Source organism: Macrobrachium nipponense, chromosome 22 (assembly GCF_015104395.2).
Source record: "Macrobrachium nipponense isolate FS-2020 chromosome 22, ASM1510439v2, whole genome shotgun sequence".
Lineage (NCBI taxonomy): Eukaryota > Metazoa > Arthropoda > Malacostraca > Decapoda > Palaemonidae > Macrobrachium > Macrobrachium nipponense.
Genome location: NC_087213.1, coordinates 79,648,691 through 79,673,494, shown reverse-complemented (window position 1 = coordinate 79,673,494; position 24,804 = coordinate 79,648,691). Strand labels below are relative to the sequence as shown.

General features: G+C 37.2%; 1 protein-coding gene across 4 annotated transcripts in view; it reads right to left on the bottom strand.

Annotated features, from left to right (window-relative positions):
• The window catches only part of LOC135198819 (transcription factor Sox-2-like), a 45,816-nt gene extending 36,418 nt beyond the window's left edge, over positions 1-9,398 (bottom strand). Inside the window, exon 1 of one of the 4 annotated variants that reach the window (XM_064226787.1) lies at positions 7,344-9,398. In XM_064226787.1, coding sequence (XP_064082857.1) covers positions 7,344-7,933 — 590 coding nt within the window. In that variant the 5' untranslated portion in view covers positions 7,934-9,398. Of the gene's footprint in view, positions 1-7,337 lie in introns of all 4 variants that reach the window. The other 3 variants (XM_064226788.1, XM_064226786.1, XM_064226789.1) reach the window with 3 other exon arrangements.
• Positions 9,399-24,804: the final 15,406 nt, after the last annotated feature.

Below are 24,804 nucleotides of genomic sequence, written 5' to 3'. Positions count from 1 at the left end.
CTCACCCTTGCGAATTCCGTCCCCCATTACTTCCCTTAGCGCCCACTCCCCCAAAATCCCCTCCCCCCCGCGCCCCCTGCCCCTAATTTCCCCTTCACAACGAATATTCCTCGCCCTCACCACAGAACTTCATACCAATTTCACCGCACACACACACACAAACTCACAACCGTTGCTATCGCTAATGCGCTGTCTCTTGGTACCGTGCATTCGAGAAAGATAAGATAGCACCGGTGATCGTTACCCATCCGCTTATCTCAAGCTGGCATTGAAACAGGGACAAGAGATAGAAATAACTTAATGGCTCCAATTAATACATATATATATAGTAATACTATATATATATAATATATATATATATATATATATATATTATATAGAATATATGAATAGTATATAGGTATTAATTATGTATGTATGTATGTGTGTATATAATATATATATATATATATATATATATATATATATATACTATATATATATATATCTATAATATAGATATATATATATATATATATATAACATTAAGCCGTTTCCCCAAACTAACTTGGAGAGAGGAGCCAACACAACGGTCACTCTCGCAGTCATGCTTCAACTGCTGAATAAAATAACGTGTGCAAAATTGTCATAATCTCTCGCACATAATAATTATTCACAGACGACCCGCAATATGGATAGCTCGCAACTTTATATCGCGGTTGCTTTTATCCGAAAGGATAACGCCGTCACAAAAAGCGATTCGCAAATGTGGCACATAGATTTCATAAATGTCAGTCCTCAATAACGTTTGCGTTTAGAGGAGGTTACTGTGTAATTCAGTATTACAGTTAATAAAATTATTTAAAAATAAATTAATCCGAAATACCGCTAAATAAACTCATTTTAGATAGAGTCCACGTTGTCTCTCATACTATTTTATTCGTAGAAGCAGCAAATGTGGAGATGGCGCTGGTCACACTAGCAATAATAGTAAATGTTCGATAAGGTACAAAAAAATAGTATTAATGGAAAACGATGATTCATGACATGAATAACATAAAGGATAAATACTAAATTTAATATATTTTACAATAAAACTGAAAACTATAACAACAGCTAAATCACACGGTGAATTTCAAAGAGACAGATAGTAATATAATAATACTAACACTATAATAATAATAACAATAAAATTACTGATCATCAACCGAAACTTTCCCACGGAGAACCACCGAATACTGACAAAGAAAAATCATGAAGAGAGAATCTATTCGATATCCCGGCTACGGCGCACAACAACGCCATATAATGTAACCTGAACACATCGCCATACAACGTAGCATTTTTTTTTTCGTTAATACGGAGACAACAAACGCACCTGTGGCATTAGTGGCACCTACTAATTATCACCGCCCAATCCTCTGTCCGTGTATAAAAGGTGAGGGAGAGAATACACGCACCGAGTTCAACGCTTTAGATTTGTCTATATATTTTCCATACGATTACTAATGGTTCGAAAATTAAACACTAACATCTCACTCTGCGCTGTAAGTCTCATTCTCAATCATATGCCAAAAGCGAAGGCACCTGATAATAATAATAATAATAATTACGATAATAATAACCATGGCCTACCAAATATACTATACACAAATAGACACATATACTTTTTCTCCTTCAATGCGTTCGTTTCGCCGGAAGGTTTCACCTTTCCTGCTAAGACGCTAACACCAGGAAATGCCGAGATATATATATATATATATATATATATATATATATATATATATATATATATATATATATAGAGAGAGAGAAGAGAGAGAGAGAGAGAGAGAGAGAGAAAGAGAGAGAGAGAGAGAGAGAGAGAGAGAGAGAGAGAGAGAGCATATGTCTATGTGAAGGAAAACTAAAGACAATTATTGCATCTGAATGATTACTTTAAACGAAAACGTTAAATAAGCAAAGAAATAAACAAACTTGGTCATTTTTACGATAAAATTGAACAGAAAATATTATTAGTGATAAGTAGTGGGAGGGGAGGGGGGAGGAAGGATGGGGGAATTAGGCAGGTTATCCCGGTTCTAATTAATGAGGAGGACAGTCTTGATACAGGTGTGTTTACATCTGTTTACGGGCACACACATATACACACATCTGCTCTCCCTAACGGCAAGTACAGGTGAGTCTAACCTTATATCACCCAGCTTAAGCTACCAAGTTCATGAATAAATGAATACGAATGAAAAATAACTCACAAAATATCCGAGGTTCACTACAACTGCCTCAACCGTACCAAGAAATGCAGGATCATCTAACATCCAATTAAGAATGAAGAGACTTGCATTTCGATTTGTTGCTCCTTTGTTCACAATTCGGGTTTGTGCAACGTGCACTACAAAAAGGGACGTGTATCCATGATTTGATATCATCTTCTAAATCAATACACTTCCATAGACTGTTTGTATGTATGAATACAAATGAATTTTTATCACATCACCGTCTCACTTTCTAGATTCACAAATATTAAGCTACGAATACCGCTTATTATCAAATTCGCTCTGCCTTGGAAACAATACACATGGGGAATTAGAAAAGATAAGTGGCTCATCACCTGCGGATTCGTTATGTTTGTTTGTATATATATATATAATATGTATATGTATGTATGTATGTATATGCATATATATATATATATATATATATATATATATATATGTATAGATATATATATATATGTATATATATATATATATATATATATATATATATATATATATATATGTATTCGATAACGACTGAAAAATTTCTTGCGACTATCCTGCACTTATAATCACTACAACGGAATATATACGGAATATAGCTGTGGTACATTATTTGCAGATCATACTTTTTATGAAGTAATGTAACCCAAACAGTTCTACCGGCGTTTACGCTAAAGATGATACTTTTCGAACGTTTGGTGAAAAATATGGATTCCAGTGGGCCAAAATTAAATGAAAGCGAAAGAAAGAATTTAACACGGATCTGATTCATTAGGCTTTCGTGTTAAACGCAATTTCCGTTTGTCACAAATTTCCATCGCAGTTTAGCCATGAACTATGAAGTTACAACCATAGCCATTAACTATGAAGTTATAATCATAGAGAACATATAAACGGCATTATATATATATATATAATATATATATATATATATATATATATATATATATATATATATATGTAGTATGTATATGTATGCATAATTATCACAGCAATACATACATATATATATATATATATATATATATATATATATATATATATATATATATATATATATATATATATGACACAATACAAAAAGCAAAAACTTTGAAGTTCGTGTTTGTGATTATAAGCAGATTACAGAAAAATTTGAACTAACTGCTATTGGTTTATTGCGATAAAATTTTAGGGAGAGAATTACATGGCATAACCAAAGAAAATCAAGTGAAAGCTTTGAAACGCCAGTTCAGTTCTTCATATCATTTATAATGAAATCATTTGCCAATTTAAAATATATATATGCCCTTTTTCTTCAGGTCAAACATAAACAACTGTAATGCATAAAACATTTACATTTAACAGAACATTGGAGCGTAATCCAGGCACAGAACGTGCAACAGTGTATCTGCTCTGTATCAGGGATAACGTCTCCATGGGTAAAACCTACTGATGTTAACTACCTTCATTACTGAATAAAATCAATAGCTAAGGGCAAGAACCTTTGCCGCTAATGGAGTATATTTAAACATTTATCAAACTTATGCGGTTGCAAAGAACATTTTCAGTAAACTAAAACATATTTCTTGACCAACGTCCGTGCACAAACACATACGCATCTACATGTAGTATGATATATATATATATATATATATATATATATATATATATATATATATATATATATATATATATATATATACATATATATATATATATATAATATCATAAACTACTCAAAACACATGGCAACGCTGATGTTCCAAACGCTTTACATAGTTTCGAGAAATTTCGGTAAGAATATATATACATACAAAATATAAATAATTCGCCCCAGGTATTAAGTGTAAGTACATACGCGCTTATTACACTCTTGTGAATACACAGATGCGACACGGGCACACGCATCTTACATTAATGTGAGAGAGAGAGAGAGAGAGAGAGAGAGAGAGAGAGAGAGAGAGAGAGAGAGAGAACTGCGACAAGTAGCGCTGGTCGGTGCCGCACGGGCGGACCCGGTAGCTGTCGGGGAAGGACAGTTAGCGAGCGAGCTATCGGAGAAAACTCACTTAAGTTCCTCCTCATCGCCGGGAACGATTTGGAGACTTCAACCCACGTTCGACCTCACACACATTTCACTGTTGCCAAAGATATCGCCCCTGCGGGAAAAACTCAAGGTGCGCATCGCGTCCACATGAGTTAGTATTAACCACGCTTTGTATACTGGTATACGTATAGAGATCCATACAAATTCTTACTGACATAACTATGTGCCTTTACGCCAACCATTTTTCATTTTTATTTGATTCCAGATAAATTCAAAAATATTAAATCGGCAAAGACTCAAGTCATTTATTCACCCGCAATATCGACGACTTCCCTCTTGATTTGTAATGGCATCAACTTATTACTACTGAACGTTATATACTACATTAGATCGGTGTGATTTGCCAAAAATATATTCTAATGGTAATTCTTACGATATTGTAAAACTTACATCCGAAGAGAGTTAATGATTTTGCAGACTTTAAAAATATGTGCGGTGACATATATGTGAATACATACAGACATTATTTACATTATATATATATATATATACGTATATATATATATATATATATATATATATATATATATATATATATATATATATATATAGCTTACCGTAACTGCTACGGTAATCGCGAATTCTTTGCTTGCGAGCACAATATTTGCAAATATCTTCTAAAATCTCTTTCGCAAATCACAAATAAAATCATGCTTGAGGATTTGCTTAGTAAAATCGACAGCTGGCTGTGGAACGGTGATAATCAACTAAGAATATACTAAATAAATTAAATATTTACTAAATGAAATGGAAAAATTAAAAATAAAAATTTTCACATATCGTGGAAGAAGTTCAGTGGCCAAGTCAACATCCACATTAAAATAAACGATACCATACATGCATCACATGTTTCCCGTTTCCGGCTGAGGGAGACTTGAGCGAGAGAACGATCACATTAATGAATCGCACACGAATGTATACTGCCACCTGCAAAGGCCGTGTTCCGTGCAGGGAGGAACCATGAGCTCTCGATATCTCTCGTCGTTATCCAGATCTTTTACCACATCAGGTGCTGCGACAAGAAACTCATTACACTGTAGATGTGGATCGTAGCATGATACGGAAAAATAACGATAATAAGGAGATTCAACAAAGTTTGTGCGCATTACGCATTACTCATACGAAACTTACTAGTCACGATATAAAGCATATTATCACATACATCCACTACTTGGCAAGTGTATTTTGGCGTATAACAGGACACTACACACGATAGCCGTATGATCAAACTCAAATTTAAGGACTTAATTCATTTCAATATGAGAGGGCTAATCAAGAGAGAGAGAGAGAGAGAGAGAGAGAGAGAGAGAGAGAGAGAGAGAGAGAGAGAGAGAGAGAGATTAATAATGTCCATTTCCAAAAAAACTTCATATCTCTAGCAGATATTTTTTTTATCGTGGATTCATAATATTACCGCTGAAATGCCTTGACATTACAGTGATACAAAAACATTCATAGCTCTCTGAAAAACACCAATGCTGTAACAATAATGATCGTTAGGGTGAAGTGGTTTGGTCAGTCACATTTACAATTGGAAACAAGGTAACAAAACAGAAACAAAGACGTATTATTACGGCAAAATGACTTAGGAACTACAAACAGCAAACAGTGCAAAAAATCTCACTGCAAAAAAAAAAAAAAAAAAAAAAAAAAAAAAAATGTCATTCACTTAAGGAAGTGTGAGACGAGCCCAAAAGCCCTTAATATAAATACAAGCAAAGAGATTCCAAAAAGGTGAACATTACGCTGAGTAATAGGATAGCAGCAAGTAGTTTTCCGTCACTTAGCAGCCAAACTCAAAAGCTTAGTTGGAGTCGCACTCAAGGCAGTTATAAGCAGTAAAAATTCACACGGGTGCCGATGCGGAGCACTGTGCGCATTCTTACTTAGAATAAATACCCTGATTTTGACCCCTTGGAGAAGAGTGAGTTCATACACGAAGTCTTTTCTTTGTGCCCACTAAAAGGATACAATGAGGAAAAGCAAAAAATAATGCAAAATTCACAAATAGCGTCACTGGCAATGGAATGACAAAAATGGTTTGTTCCAAAGTGAATAACGCTTCGAATATATACTCACTCAAGGGTTTTAATTTTAATTTACAAAATAAAAATTGATTCTTTAAAAAAAGATAAATAGAATAGAGAGAATGTCAGCGAGAGAGAGAGAGAGAGAGAGAGAGAGAGAGAGAGAGAGAGAGAGAGAGAGAGAGAGAGAGAGAGAGAGAGAGAGAGAGAGGGGACCGCTCAAGCGACGAAAAGACTTCACACTAGGCCAAGCCACTCAAAAAATTAATTCATAAAAAAAGAGTATCATCACCACCACACACAAATTGGCAACGAGAGCCCAACGATAACCGTGATAAACCCCTTCTGTGGGAGCTTTGGTCTGCATTGCCTCACACTTCCTGCAAGTCGAGAAAGAGAAAAGGCCCTCCAAGGTTGCCCGGATGAAGAAATCATAAATAAAATGAATATAATAAAGAACAACCAGCTATAAAGTGATTTATAAGACTAAAGTTTGTTGTTACTTGAATAATTTCACTTGTCAACGGAAAAAAGGAAGCTCCATAAATTTAAGGGTGAAATACTTATTGATAGAAAGTATTGACTATGGGATTAAATAAAAAATATAATGACAGACAACTCCCTCCCCACCGACTACGAACATTTCGTTATATCACAAACAGGACAAAGAAATACCATTCGTCTTATTGACTTTGGAAGAGACTGATTCTCTTATTTAGGTCTTCTGAACCCTTGAACAGTGAAAAAACAGGGGCATCTCTAAAGGGCGGGTCTAACCGCTAAGAAAAAAATGGTTCGAATTTCGTGAAGGGGCCAAAAATAATAAGAAGAGGCTGAATTTCAATCGTATTCTTTTGTCTTGTGTTGTTCTAACTTGGTGGGTGAGAAAGGATAGTTGCTTGGGCCTATGGAGTATAATAAAAAGTGGGCTGCTTTAGGCTTGCCACTGAGGGGGTCTCATGGCTAGGGTTCGGGCTGTACCTGTACTTGTAGTCTGGATGCTCCTTCATGTGCACTGCTCGCAGTCTCTTGGCCTCGTCGATGAATGGTCTCTTCTCGGTCTCCGAGAGCAGCTTCCACTCGGCCCCGAGACGCTTCGAGATCTCCGAGTTGTGCATCTTGGGGTTTTCCTGGGCCATTTTGCGTCTCTGGCCTCGAGACCAAACCATAAAGGCATTCATGGGGCGTTTCACTCTCTCGGCGGCGGAACTGGAGGCCGAGGCGTTACTTTTGTTGTTGCTGCTGCTATTACTCGAGCTGTTGTTGGTGGAGCCGTTGTTGTTGTTATTGGTGGAGCTATTGTTGTTGTTGGTGGGCGTCGGCACGTGTGTTTGGGGAGGCGAATGGGCGCTCATGCTCCCGACGGACGCCAGGGAAGGGGTCGAGAGTGAGGAGGTGAGCGAGGAATTGAGCGAAGTCAAGGAGGAAGGGTGAGACAGGGAATACGTGTGGGAATGGGAATTGTGATGGGCATGGGAGACGGTGTGGGGAACTGAATGGGAATGGGAGGAATGAGGGGGCAAGTGTGGGGAATGCAAACTGCCCCCTTTGAGGTCTGGCGGGTCGAGGGTGAGCATACTGGATGGCTTGAGCGCTGCGCTGCTGTAGTACTCCAGGGTGGCGGCTTCGCGGGGCTCCTTGTGGCTGACGGATTCGTGCCTCCCGCTGTTACGCCAACGGCGTTCCCACACAGACCTCGCTCCCTCCACCGCCGCAGGGTATTCAGCGCCCGACACAAGGGCACTGTAGGACTTGATGCCGGCAATGGTGGCTTTCTTGGTGACAGTCGGGAATCTAGCACTGCATTTATCGGCGGCTGAAAGCCAAAACGAGGGATATGTGCGTTAATGTGTGTTGCACTGAGTTCTCGATATTGTTGAGTTACGTAGCAAGCGAGTACAGAACCACCACTTGTTGTTGTCTCCACTCTACACTATTCACCGTATTGTGGCTAGAGTAACCCTGGACACATGAATGGCACCACAGAGCACGCTCTATACACGTCCGTTCACTGTGAAAGCCGTCTATTATTTACCTTTAATTTGGCTCCGACTCGGGATGTGTTATCGATTGACTAAACTTCACCATCCACGCAGACTGGCCAATCAGCGCGCGCCTCGCTCCGCCCCCTGAGATCGTCCCACCAATGAGAGGAAGGCACTGGGTGACGTCACAGAAGAGGGCGGGACCCCGGCATTTTTCTACTGGTATTAGGAGCAGTAGGGTCAGACGGAGGAGTACTTGTACAAAATGCGTGATGAGGACAAGAATCCTGCATAGCTATACAGGCATCACCCTACGAAACTTTCTATCGGGCCCAAGTTCTCTCTCTCGCTCTGTTTGCCCGTCAAGCGCTCCTGTTTGTCGAATAAACTCCCCGTCCGAATGGCTTTCCGACGCCACTCATCTCATCACGGTAGCTGCAGGTTCGGAGTTTTCATGTCTGGCCGATGGATGGCATCGCATCGGCAGCAGTTCATGTGGTGGTTACAAACACTCGTTTCGCGTCCTGCAGTCTGTCCGAATTCCCCGTTGTCTCGTTGCTATCGTGAACCCAGCATCACGAGGTGATTATGATTAAACATGGATACCATTTTTCATTTCTGCGTATCCCCCTGAGTACAAGACGCCATGAAAATGGGGGAAAAAACCACGTAGTATCCTGCGACTATCTATCTATCTCATGGCGTCATAGACGGAGAAGAGAGTAAGACAAAGATGGATTTTTTTTTTTTTATCTTTCCCGAGTGACCGCTACAACCCGTGAGAGAGAGAGAGAGAGAGAGAGAGAGAGAGAGAGAGAGAGAGAGAGTTTCTGGGGCCTTGGGAAGAGAGAGAGATGCTGGTGAGCCAACCTAGCTGGCAACCTGCTAATACACCATCATGCAGGATGTCACTGGCTCCTACACTCCCTATTTTTGGTTTATTTAACTCTCACTCTCTCTCTCGTCAGTGACGTCGGTTTATGTTTTCCTTTGTTTCTGACGGCAGTTCATGGGGATGCTCCAATGATCACTGCTTTCAACATTAGCGAAGCCCGAACGAGGCCGACACTGCTGAACACGTTACAAGAATGTAAAAGGAAATTCTCAAGTTACGACAGTCGTGACCCCGCCTCCAAGAGGGTCCTATCGCCCCGCCCCTCCGTGACGTCACCAAATCAGTTTTTGCGCAAGCCAATGGGGAAACGTGTACGACTCCGCCTCAAAATTGAATTTCTGAAACTTGTGCCTGATTTCATCCACCAATTTTCCCAACTTAATTACAGGGTTAGTAAATAAAATGGTCACTTAAAATGTTAAATCCAACGATGGTTTGGTTAATCACGGGGCGTCTCGAGGCCGACGAATTTGTTAATATATTGTGCAAAGGCACAGGAGCCTAACTGAGAGCTAAGCCTGTCACTTAAGACTAGCCATAGGATGAGGGTTCACAGGATGACAGACTCTCTCTCTCTCTCTCTCTCTCTCTCCACAAACACACACACACACACAATCGCGGATATAGCCAACATATCCGAACTACATACGTATAATATATTCACTACACTCGATCTATAATGGCCCGTAAGTGGCATCTAATATTCAACCCAAATGACATGATCTCTGTCAGGCGAGAAACTGTCGAGGGTAAAGAAAGCCCTATTGAAATGAACTACGAACCCATTATGTGGAAAAGAGGGATAAATGCCGCAGAATAGAACCCAACACAAACGAATAAACATCCAACACAACAACAGGCACTCCTAGTGACTCCCAATCCGCGTTTATCAAGAGAAAATAGACGAAAACTCTAAGGAGGGCAAATCACGCGCCGACAGTACGAGGGACGATCAAAGAACTCATTCGGTCACATTGTCAGTAATATCCGTAATGTCCGTAAGTAGTGTCTATCCTTTTGGCCTCCTCACAAGGCCAACTGAATCCGAGTGATCAATGCAATCAATCCAAAACATGAGTCCATTTGCGACCCTTAAGTGAACAATTCACTTCACCACGGGAAATATTTCTGAAGCGTAGTACTTGGACAGAAAGCAAATCATTTTTTCTGAAGCGTAGTACTTGGACAGACAGCAAATCATTTATCCTCCAGGATACCAAAATCATAAGTCAGTTATTCTTCACGAAACAAAGTACAAAAAGAAAACATTTGAATGCCAAACAACGGATAAGACATTATAGTATATACAGGACAAGATCAAAGATTTCCATCAAGTCTCAGCATTCTTGGGGCGTTCAAACTTTTGGTCATCCGGTCTGGAAGCATTCCCCCGGCCGCCTCTTTTTCCCAGCGATATATTCAGTAACCCCCAACCTTCACCCCCACCTCAAATACCATCCCCTGCCCCACCATTCACCACCAACTCCCTCCCCCAACTGCCTATCTTAACACCACTTCCTCTGTCAACCCTCTCGAATAAAAGGCCGCCGAGAATAATAATGCCCACGTGAAAGTGTTCCGTTCCGAAATCCACCGACGAAAATCAACTTTTTATTCAATATAAAGAGATTTCAATAATTTATTCACCTAATTAACATATCGAATTTTCTCTCTTACATCACAGACGGTGGCAGAAGAGGGGTTGGGGTGGGTGGAGTATTTATCACTTCCAGTGTGATTATCTACTTATTCTTGCCGACTGGTATAAGACGGTAGAGATAATAAAGATTAGAGAAAAAAAAATCCATGAAAACAACGAAATACTCAATAAAAATTGTTACGGAACGACAAATTAAATAAGTCATTTTAAGATCCTACTACAATGAAACAGAAACTCATAATCATCTTCAATTCAAAGCCAATTCAGGTATAAAAAGTGACGGCAGTTTTGTTTGGACCTGGAGTCACCTTTTTGGGAAAACGTCTTTTTGTTGCATATATTAAAAAATGATCATTTTCTTGAGATGAGGATTCTTGGTAAACAAAGTGTTGGTAATTACATTCGGTCATCAAAAATTTTTTATCTAACTATTCCTTAAATGAATTTTTTTTTCACCTGAATCTTCAATAAATTAATTTCTAATATTCTTTCCAATCGAAAGCGGATTAGTTTTAGTTTTGGAAATTTTCATCAACGATTTTTCACAGGAAATCCCCAAATAATCAAAGTTTTTGCCAAGCACAGAAGCCAACTCCTGCATTTAATATCATAAATGATGTTTCGAAAAAAAATATACTAAAAAAGGACAATCACTTAAAACATCTCTGCTCCTATAAACTTGAAAAATTACAAATGTTTGCATTTGAAAATGAGTTGATTAAGAGTACACAGAAGTTATGCTCACCATTTAACAAAGAATCTGCATTGAAATTGCATAAAATCAAAGAGAAAAGAGAGTGTAAGGAGTCTTTTCAGATAATCATTTCTAAACAATTTAAAACTAAGGCGATTCTAAGAACACAGTAAAGACTCATTCACTACACGGAATCAGTACAGCAATGAATTATAATTAAGCTTATAAGCAGTCGTAGTCAGGATACGAATAGCAACTTACTTCTTCTGAACTCATGTTTTGCATAAGCTGAGACAAGGAGGATGAAACATGAATAAATTCTACAGCGAATGAATAAATTCTACAGCGAATCTTCAACCCCTCAAAATTTTAGCTGTTTAAAAAATATTTCCATATTTCCAGTTAAGTCAGCAGCAATTTTAACAGAAGACGCATTGTTCAGTTGGCATGAACATCGAACATATAAGATTATTTTCAGGGAGTAATAACTAATTCGGTAAATAAGTAGGAAATCATATACAGCAGTGAACTGAGAAATTCAACGGAGTCGAACAAACTGCACCCATCCATACCTGACAAAACCGAATGACGACCAACGCAACAGACGACTCGAGTCCCTTGAGAAGTGGGAAAAGTCGAAGCACTCACTCAGTAGACGTTAAACAAAATGGCAATCGACAAACGCGTCAGTGAATAGAAAACATGAAATGTAAATGCATAGCAAGCCAATACAATCACAATCACGGACGGTAAATCAAACTAGAGCTCCCAGCTCGAACAGAAACGAATAATCGGATCTTTCCTAGATAGCGACCCGCAAGGTTTTCGGGGGTCGTTACCTAGAGCTAATATTTATTGGAGCGAGGTCATTATCTTTATGATATTTACATTCCTTTGTTTGTGATTCTACGGCAATACCCAACCGCCTGGTACTAAACACGCCGCAAAGGTGGATGCATACCGGGTTAAAACCCACGGGGTGATAGCACCATCTAAGAGAGATCCGAATGATCGCAGTTCAGAAAGGCACAACAAACGGAACAACTAACATACATCGACTACAAAATGGGTTGCAAAACAAACAAACGACTACTAAGTCATACGAGCAGCAAACACACGAGGTAAAAAGAGAGAGAGAGAGAGAAAGAGAGGGTTCATGTGCACACGTTCTCCTACATTGGAATCAGACAAAGAATCAACACCGAGGTTGTGTGTGCGTTTTGTGTCTGTCTGTGAGAGTGTGCGTTTTCTGAACATGCGACTGGAGACAGGGGTGAGGGGGAGGAAATTCCTCTCTCTCTCTCTCTCTCTCTCTCTCTCTCTCTCTCTCTCTCTTCAATGAAACCTGATTCTTTTCCAAGTCTATCAGGCATTCGTTTTTACGTAAACATTTCTAGCACCTTATAATACCACATGAAAACAGATAAGCAGATAAGTGTACGTAAACTAATACATATATATATTATATATATATATATATATATATATATATATATATATATATATATACATATAAAATGTATATAATATATATATGTGTGTGTGTGTGTGTGTGTGTGTGTGTGTGTGTGTGTATGTCAAGGTCTTTCTATCAGTAACTTCATATTATGAAGGTAAAAAAAAAAATAAAAAAAGAACAGCCTGCTATCGCCGTCAACTTTGCATAAAAGAATCAACTTATGATACTGAGGACTTACTGATAATGGCATCCTAAAAATGGTCCCTGTTGTACAGATATTACCGAATGATATGCATTAAATATTTAATTCAGATTATGAGTAGAGACAGACAGAGATTACCCATATAACCAGGTGCAAGCAGATAAGAAGCATCAGCAACTCTATATATATATATATATATATATATATATATATATATATATATATATATATATATATATATATAAATGACCTGTCAAGGTGCAACCTATGGAAGGCTAAAGCAGAATGGCGACCTGACTCCTTTCACCAAAGGACAATTATGTTAATCCAGTTTCCAATCCTGCCCAAGTCGCCATTGGCTGCCAAGATACTCCATAATAATACTATATACATATACCTAATTTTAACATTCATCAGTGATGAAGTATGGAAGGAGCCAAAATATACGGCTTTCCTACGTTAATATTCTTTGTATGGGGCCTTACATTTCATAGAACGCAGAGAGAGAGAGAGAGAGAGAGAGAGAGACGAGAAGAGTAGAGAGAGAGAGAGAGAGAGAGAGAGAGCATACGTATATGTGTTTATCAAAATTTACCTAAAAAAAAAGAAGTGTTAAAAACTCGTGGAAATCTTTGAGAAATTAATTGGAAGTGAGAAAATAACTGCAATTCCAAATACCTTAATATCTAGCCTAATAATGAATTACAGGAACAATGCCTTGCTTGCCTCTCTCTCTCGCTCGACTCTCTCTCTCTCTCTCTCTCTCTCTCTCTCTATGGCCCATGGCACCTATTCATCCTTGAGTGAGGGTGTGTAATTCGACAATGTCATTTATCAACCCGTCGCCACTCAACATCGATTTAACCTCCACCATTACCAACCGTACGTTCGTAATTCCTCTTCTCATTATTGGAGGCAAATTTTTTCATAACTATATAAGATCGAACGCGTACACTAACAGAGCGCACGTGCGCGCACACACATACACACTCATATGTGTGTGTGTGTGTGTAGATATATATATATATATATATATATATATATATATATATATACGTATATATATATATATATATATATATATATATATATATATATATATATATATATATATATATAAGATCGGACGCGCACACTAATAGTGCGTACGTGCACACACACACATATATATCACACACGTGGTATATATATATATATATATATATATATATATATATATATATATATATATATATATATATATATATACCTATATATGTCCGTATACAAATATTGTTGGTTAATCCAAGATTATATAGGGGAAAATTGACTGTTTCCAATAGTTTTTTTTTTAAATGCATTTACATGTATGATATTAACTAATGCGTTCTCAGTCATATTTGTGAGAGCTAAGAGCTAAAAATAATATTATATTATACCTTAATTGCCAATTTACAAACAGGACGTACACAGAAGGATGCATATTACTTACTAAAAAGAAAATTAACCCTTACAGCAAATTTTGAGCAGTCAACGATTACATTACATAACAGGAAAAAAAAAAACAACCCTTACCATTATCCATATTCAAAAAGAAGAAAAACTGTTAGCAAAGGCATTACTTTTCAAATGTTTTTCTTCATAAGAATAGTTTACCTTACTCTCGTTTCACTTATAACACATCTTTCATTAATATAGAAGAAATGTAATCAATACCCTAATAGAAAACAAGACACTATCGTAGAATTGGTAATGTGAATAATGCCCGCATGAGAAATAGTCACAATTACAAGAAAATGAGATCCATTTCCCCGTGGAGGTGCGCTGGAGCGAGGATCGCTCCCTACGAATTCACTGGCTGATATCACTGAATAGTGCTAATTCCGGGCTAGCTTTAATATATCATTCGCTCATCTTTCTGTTTAAGGGTGTCTTATGGAATATATGTCTTCCCTTGGTCCTCACCAAAGTTCTTTCCAGGACAGAGAGAGAGAGAGAGAGAGAGAGAGAGAGGAACATGCTACCGAATTTCAATCACCTACTAAACTCGGTGAACATGACAGCAAGTACGTCATGCCACGTAAACATTTAATCACGAAATCCCCGAAACATTACTTTTAAAAAAATTAATGCTGTTCTAAGAGTCAGATTGAACCGGAACATCTGTGGATGCCATAGCAACCCCATCTTCACCACTGAAGGGTCACTGTATTGCTGCTTGTGTCAGTACACCCGATCTAATTATTGCAGAGTCGTATTTGATTCAATCTAAATATGCAATGACTTGATGAAATTCAATCTGTTACCCAAAGTGAGGCTTCGCGACATTCAGCAATGATCCTATTTCATTAATATCGATGAGTCGACTTCATTTTCGGCTTATGATAACATACACCTCCGACTTTCAAATACTGCTGCTGCACGGTTTGCGGTAAGTTTGCTATGTAGGGGTAGACTCATAGCAACACTCATGGCCTTATATTTTGACTAAAAACTACCTCACATGCCTACCAGGCCTTCGGGGCATCCTTGGGTATCTGTCTAACAATCCTACAAGGCAGCGCGCTTTGTCGTCAAGTATTGTCAATTTTAATTTTTACAGAAACGTACAATAACATAAAACACTGTATTTAAAAGAAAGATCCCTCTTATAATAATAATAATAATAATAACAATAACAACAATAATAATAACAACAATACAACATAAAACAAGTAAAAAAGCGGCGAAGTTTCTTCTGCGCAATCAAGTTTTCTTTAAAACCGCTACAGCGCATAATTAAGACCATCGAAAATAGCTCTATCTTTCAGTGGTCTCGGTATCATGCTGTATGAGCCCTGGCCATGAAACTTTAACCATCCCCCGGTGGTAGCCTGTCCTATATCGTTGCCAGACGCACCATCATGACTAACTTAGCCTTAAATAAAATATAAACTGCTGCGGCATGAGGGCTGCAATTTTACTATGTTTGGTGACTGCAGCTCTCTAGCCTCAGTACTTTCAGTAGTTTTTATGATCTGGGAGCGGAGAGAAAAAGTGCGGACGGAGAGACAAAGACAGTACAATAGTTATCTTCACAGAAAACTGACAAGGGAGATATATCAAGTGCATTATAAAAAAAGGAGTTGTATGTTATATGTTACCAAGGATATTTATGCAATCCAATTAGAAAAGATGAAAAATTATAGATAATAGTTGATTCATAAATAAATGGCAAATAATGGCACCAATTTGGTTGAGCCCTCACTTGATTTATTTCAATTACAATCAATAAATCCCAGGATTAGATTAACCGACTTTCCGTCACCTGGACGCTTAACCCAACTGGTTTCTAAGCCGTCTGTATTGCACAATGCTAATCGCGTAAAACTTTCATTCTTCATCTAAGCCATTCGATTCCATAAGCACTGAGCATTGAAGAAATAAGGCGTCAAGAATCAAGTCTTTAAATGGACTGGAAACTTTACAATTACTTTTGCCGATGCTTCTCGAGAGAAGGTGGCTGCTGTGTCATGATTATTTGGCTCTTTTCTTTATTTTCTTGATAAAAGTGAGACAGAGATCGGAAAAATGACATGACATTTTTTTTCGTTCGAATAAAATAAGAATCCCGGCTAAGAACAACAAGCAATGAGGGGCAATAAATTGTGTTCCATGATCCACGTTGCAATAAAGTCAAACGTTCGCATCAACCTACATTGCGCATGATCTACACATTAATTAGTTGAGCCCACATGAAATTAACTATACAAAAGTCAGAAACATCTCTGAGGGAAAATTGAAAATGATGTCACAAATAATGGAAATAAGATAGTAAGAAATAAAAAATGAACAAAGATATGAAACATAACCGATAAAGGTTATGATGTCACAAATAATGGAAATAAGATAGTAAGAAATAAAAAATGAACAAAGATATGAAACATAACCATAATCGGCGCAGCAGGTGAGAATTTTCAAACACATTAAATTCGCTATTCACAATACGACTGCGAATAACAGACTGATGCATAACTTTCGCATCCACATGGCTACAGAGAGAGAGAGAGAGAGAGAGAGAGAGAGAGAGAGAGAGAGAGAGACTGCAAATCATCCGGCAACCCTAACCAATGATTAATAGAGAATCCCTGAAATGTAACCTCACCTTACAGCCCCCTGCCCTTAACCCTTCTTAGCCCCTGCGCCCCTCTCCCCTTTATCTGTCAGTAACCCTCACTTCTCTAACCTCCAAAACACACACACACACAGGGACCTCCTTTCCCCCTACCCTTCCCCTCCCTCCCCTTCCTCCAATGCTAAACCCCCAAACACACACTTGGCAGGGATAAAACAAAAGCCTTTGGAATGCGAGATGCCAAACTCTCTCCCCGGCAAAGAAGTGGGGAGAGAGATGAGGGACCTGGAGGAGGAGGGGGAGGAGGAGGAGGAGGAGGAGATGAAATGGGGATTTGGGGACGGGGGTAAGGGGTGGATGCTGGGAGTCCATGATGTTGAGGATGGTCACTCACTCACTTGCAGCATACCTTGTGATCACAACCGCAGCAGAGTGAATGTGATAACGCAGTTTCCCTCCCACAGTGGATGGTCGATCATGAAACAAGACCCAGATGCACGGAAATGAAAGCTGCATAAAGTATAAAGTATGAGGATGACGCACTTTTGCACTTTTGTAGACGTGCATCACTTGCACTAGCAGTCGACCAAAAAGGGCACTATCATGGAATGAAATTCTAAAAAATCCAATCACATTCAGAGCTTGAAGAGAATAATCATTTAACCTAAATCATCGAGGTTACTAAAAAAAAAATTACTGATAACATTATGGAAAACCAAATTCCAGTATAAATTTTCGTTAATACTGTGAACTAGACACCCACACACACACACACACACACACACACACACACACACACATATGTGTACCTGATAAAACGCCAAAATATAGAAAATACTCATTATATTTGAGAGAATGTACTCTCTCTCTTCAGGTAGGTAATGAACCTCCTACCTGAGGAGAGAGACAGTACAGTCTGAAATATAGTACTTATTTTCTATATTTTAGCGTTTCTATGGGCTCCTTTTATTAAATGAAATTCTGTTGTAACAGAAAAATTTTCCCAGTAATATATATATATATATATATATATATATATATGTATATATATATATATATATATATATATTATATATATATATATATATATATATATATATATCATACATATAGACATGGATATATTTAAAATATTCAAAATATACTTTTACTTAATTAAAAAATTATTCAGAATTCGGGTTACATATGTGTATGTTTGTTGAAATTACCAACACGCTGAATTTCAAAAAGGAAAATATAATTTGCAACATTTAGTGCTACTTTGAATTAATTTCCTGTATATTTTTTAACACAAGATCATCAAGAAAAGATTGTTAATTCCGCATAAGACTTTCTTTCCCAGACCATTAAATTTTAGATTACGGAGCAAGAGATACGCAGAGGACTTCAGTGTTAACCATAAGAATGACCAAGAATTAAATTTTTTTTTTGTAAAATTCCAAGGTATGCATAGCGCATTGTAAACGAACTCTTGTCTGTATCATAAAAGAGACGTTCCCCATTGATTAAGTAGAATCTATCGCAGGACACCAGAAAAAGTAGGAATCTTGTTCCCGACAAAGGACTGTCTTTCCAAATATGGGTAAAAAGGAGTGATTAACAGCTTCAGAACTTTCCTGATAATATTGCCTTTAATGCATAACAAATACCTAAATATAGATCAGTACCTTCCCCCAAAGACAGTTACCAAGTTCGTACATTACACGATATCTTATTTGTAGCGAAATATCAAATACAGAAAGGCGAACGTTCATGTTTCTTTTAAAGTAATTTGTAAAAATGATCACGAAGCAAAGACAACTTGAATTTCCTAAGATCTCTCCTACTACTATGGCCTCATTCGATTCAAGCGGATGCTAGGAGCCAAACGGAGGTTGGAAATTCAGTTTCAAAAAGAGTTTTTAAAACGGGACATGAAGATAAGAAACAGAACGTCGGTCAAAAACTAATTTTTCACGTGAAGACGTTATAAAGCAATGGAAAGCTTTGAGTTGTATACTCTTAAAAATAAATGACTGATGTTCTAGAAAGATAAATAAAAACATAGGATATATTGAAGGTAGTAGTGAGTGACTAGTACCAGTATTTGCGAACAATTCTTTCCTATAAGCAGACGTTCTCTGGACATCAAAGCGCCTTTTCAAAACGATGAAATTTCTATAACACTGAAAATTTGCAGACTGTTGCACATATAAGGAATGAAATACACCAATTTGCATACCATAAGCGGAATATGACCAACGCTGACAAAACCTTATTACGAATACTACCATTTCACAGTTTCTTTTTTATTAGTTTAAATGAATTAGTTGGAATGGAATAAAAAATTTTGGCCAAAGGCCCAACACTACGACCTATGAGATCAATCAGCGCCGAAAGGGAAACTGAGAGTAAAAAGGTTTTACAGTTGTAAAAGAAGGAAAACCTCGCAGTTGTACTATGAACAAGTTAGGAGAAGATGCAAAGTAAGATGGATGATGGGGAATATGAAAGGAGATACAGTAAAAGGAATGAAAGGGATTGCAGAGCTCAGGGCCGAGAGGACGCAGGCCAATGACTTCTTAACATCCCCATTTCCTCAAATCTGAATCGTGGATGAGCCCTAAATGTAGAAAACTTCCACGAGATGAAGCTCTGCATACACCTACACAGACGGCTCATCAGTAGCGCGTCACTTGTCTTGCCCGAGCGAGCTTTCTTGCTTCCTTTATCAACCTTCCGCTTCCATTCATTCCACATGACCAGATCATCACAAGCCACTCGGGATCTATCCTTTCATCCGCTCTTATCATTTCACCACTTCTACATTTTCATCGTCTCACTCTTTCAATTCTGTTCAATCTAGAAACTGTTTCACACGGCAGACAAAAAATAAAAGAAAACTTACACTCACCAATTCTAATCAGTTTCACGATCTCTTTTTGCATGCTGTGAAACCCCTTTACACGGCTGAATAAGCACACTAGTTTTACTGATGACATTCCTCTCCCACCCTCAACAGAAGAAATATGTGCTACTTACGCTTAGAACATATATCAGTAGCCTATTTACATAGTCTAATGTGCTTATTGTAAGATAAAGTCATAATATTAACACACACACACACACACCATATATATATGTATGTATGGATACATACATACATATACTATATGATATAAGAGATACTAGATATATATATCATATATATGATATATATTATATATAGCTATATATATATACATATATTATATATATATATATATATATATATATATATATATATATATATATATATATATATATATATATAGTATATATATATATATATCTATCTATATATATATATATATATATATATATATATATATAGCTATATATATATTTTTTTTCCTGTATTGTTACATAAGAAATACGTACTCGTCAAATGCCACAACAAATAATACTGCTCCTGCTTACATCCAGAGATGACATTTTGTCTGAAAAGAAGACCTACACCTGAATAGCACACTTCAAATTAACAACCAAATGAAACCTCAAGGCTTAACATATTATAATACGACCATTCAAATATCACTCACACCAGTGAAATATCATTTCATCTCTTTACACACATGCTAATTAAAATCTATTATCAAGACTTGAGGTATTTGTATTGGTTTAAGCAAACCTTACTCAGGATCTAAATCTATGGAGCCAATGGAACATTACCTCACTTTTATGATTCCACAGCATCTCAGATTTTGTTCTAAAACGTTAAGAAGAATATTCTTCACGCTTGCAATTGTAAATTAGACTCCACAGCTGCACTTGCTGGAAATATCTGCGGTATGATGAAAGTCGAAACCTAAACCAACTATTTAGAAATTAAAGGTCAACGATGTCTTCCCATAAAAGTAACCAAAGAATATAATGTAACTTTGTTACACCAATGGCGATTGTTCTCTGATAGCTGCGGAACTTTTTTTTCATCTCAATACCCCCAAAAAACTTAGCTGAATGACATTTTCGATTATTAAACTGACTTACCGCACTTCAATTCCTATACTGGGGAACGTCATTTTACTTTTCTTGGATGTAGCTCTCTCATGAAATGTCGATCTTCCCCACTTTTCTGTCTTTCCACAGGAAGGATGAGTTCTGCAGTATATACGATATATCAAGTAAATTCTTTAAACGCTTTAAGGCTCACAATTTGAAATTTTTTTATATTTTGATTAGACTACTTTCCTTTCTCCTCTCAGCTTCATATACAGGTCTCCATTCTCCTATATTAGGACCTATTTTTACGTTACGTTTAAATTTCCTTTTTAATATTTTACAGCGTTAGGTCACTCATTATTTTCCTTGGCTTCGATGGTAGAGTTACCAATGTAAGTTACTATGACCAGCAACAGTGATAAAAGTAAAATGCAAAAACATTTTACACAATTTGATCCTTGTTCTCCGGATCTAATAAGAATGCACTATGATGAGGACTGGATTAGAATCACAGTCAATGACTCAATCTTTAATTAAAGTAAGCTATTGATTACTGTCTTGACAAAACGGTTTCAAAGAGAGCATAGTTGATTAGAAATCGAAAACGAAATAAACATGGCATAATGTATCCTTATTCCAGTTAGCTGGCTCAATGAGCACAGAAGTGAATCGTGCTCTTACATATAAAAAAAACACGAAGCAATAAACGGTGTCAAAGACTAAGTTAGCAGCAATCAAAAGAGCAGTAAATTTCACTGAAGGAAGAATGGTTCGTTGTTCATGAATGAGGATGACACATTACTGGCGTACGATCTTTCAAGCACCACAGAAGTATAATACATTAGGTATTACTGATGAGCAGATACGAATTCTTATCCTGTTGACTCAATAAAGGGCCTTGAAAGAAATCTACGAAACAATGGACTGTACTTTTATTGTTCGTACTAAGAAATCTTCCTAAAACTCGAAAAAAGTTCCCCTAATAAAAAAAAAAAGCTGATCATAATCCCTACCTGGATAATCGAGATCTCACGCATTTCTCTTACCTTAACAGAGTTACCTTCGCAAAAACATGCCCTCAGGATATACATAAATAAGAAACAAATAGACCCGCCCCCGGCCCCCCCAAAAAAAATCGGAAAAAAAAGACAGGGCTCCGAACGCAATAAACCGCATCTAAAATTTACATATTTATGTAAAAATATTTATGTATATGTATGCTGTAAAAACGGAAGACCACTCAAATACACAGATGTACCAGCCTAAAATATGACCTGGCTTCACTGTGAAAAAAACAAATAATAACGGGATAAATAGTAAGCGTAAACAAACACGTCTTCTCAATACACAATGGCCAATAAACTTACACGAAGGCCATGAACATTGAAAAGGACCCTTAAAACGCCAAGTAGGTAGCCAGTGATTATTTACAGGTAATACTGTTGTGTGCCAATGTTCTTCACCGTCATTTACTTTTTGCTCTTTTAAGATTCTTCAATTTTCTTTAGAGTTCGTCATCCATCATGATCATGGCGATATTTCGGCGCATAAAGTTCACTAAGTAAGTTTCCTTCAAAAGAGATTGCATTTCATAAGCAAGATTGATTCCCAGATGCATCGGCCAATACCACGGAATGAATAAAAGCAATCAACATCTAGTCTAATAAATTCCTATTATATAATCAAATCTCCAGGATGAATCAGCATCTATCATTTTTTTTTTCGCTTCAAGAGAAGTTTAAAATGCCCTGAATATGAAACGAAATATTTTTTCTTCTGTAAGTGATGTAAACCAATCGCACTTCTACCACCGACTTATTAGAAAGTCACACTCTGGGAAAAAGCTTATGTAAGATTCACGATATTCAAAATGACTAGATTCGCTCATCTTTGCCATGGGGTTGCAGTGCCTCGCCTCTGATTATCCGCCAAGTGTTTAATTTGCTGCATCTCTCTCTCTCTCTCTCTCTCTCTCTCTCTCTCTCTCTCTCTCTCTCTCTCTCTCTCTCTCTCTCTCAACGAAGAATTACCTAAGGAAGGATAGAGGTAAGTTATTCAAGAAATATACTACCTTTATTATTCGCTCCTCACTTCCAATATTTTCATATTTATTTTCATGTTAAGATTTTTGGCTTTTCCTTCATGCGTAACCATTATTCTTTTTAAAATTTAGTGTTGTGACTGACTTCACAATTTCATGGCATGAAAACTTTCAATCGTTGGTCAACTAAACTGTTTACCTTCCACTGGAATTCTTACAGTAATCAACAGACACTCCATTTACTACGAGTGTCTGCTATTAAAGCTTTAAATCAACTGGGAAACTCACCACCATCATCTTGTTAGTTTAGAGATATGCTTATAAGGAAGTATATCTTTAAACCAAGTGGGAAGCTTACAGGGCTCATTAGCTACATCCCTCAACTTCAACCGTTTTGCTTATACATCGTTAAATCTATTATATACACTGCTCATCTCTGAATCAACTTGTGCTCATATATTTTTAAATCAACTAGCTACATCGCTCGTCTTCACCTATTTTGCTATTAGATCAATAAATTAACTAGGAAGCTTACAAAACTCACCAGCTATATCGCTTATCTTCAACTCTTTTACTAGTAGACCTTTAAATCAATGGGGAAACCTACATCAGTAACTAGCTACATTGATCACCTTCAACGCTTTTACTTACAACTTTTGCTAGTAGATCTTTTAATTCCCGTGAAGCTGACTTCACTCACTAGCTACATCACTTACATTCACCTCTTTGGCTAATATCTTCCGGAGATATGTTAATATGCTTGTAATATATGAACGCTTGCTATATTCGGCGATCTTGTTGTAGGTGTCCTAAATGGTTACACAGCGTTTAATCTGAGCTATGCACGCGACATCCAGCAGTTTACGTCCGCTTAAGAACGAGTGACGTAGGAGCGGATAGCAACTCGGCGTGTGATTAAACATTGTCCGGAGATGTACCCGGGTACGGGCTTAGCTACATCACTCACTAGCTATATTGTTACCTTCAACTCTTTTGCAAGTAGATCATTATATCAATTGAGAAACTGACTTCACTCGTTAGCAACATAATTCACATTCACCTCTTTTGCCAATTTAACTTCAAAGAATTTAGGAAGCTTTTGCGAGAGTATCTTCAAACTAACAAGGATTTGCTGGTATTTCTAAAAAATCAATTGTGAACTAACAGAGCCCACTTGCTACGTCGCTCGTCTTCAACACTTTTGTGAGCACATCTTTACTCTGATGGGAAACTTTACAGCACTCACTAGATGTAAAATCTAAATCCTTTGTTAATTTATTTCAAACAACAGCGGAGCCAATATACATCGCTGCATAATTCTCAGAGTTTCAAAGCTAAACTAAAAGCTGGCTTCCTTACTGATATACAAACTTAAAATCGAAATCAAGTTTTTTATCATTTCAATCACCTTATGGTTAAATGACTTACGAAAGTAAAAATATGTGAAAATAACTTGTTC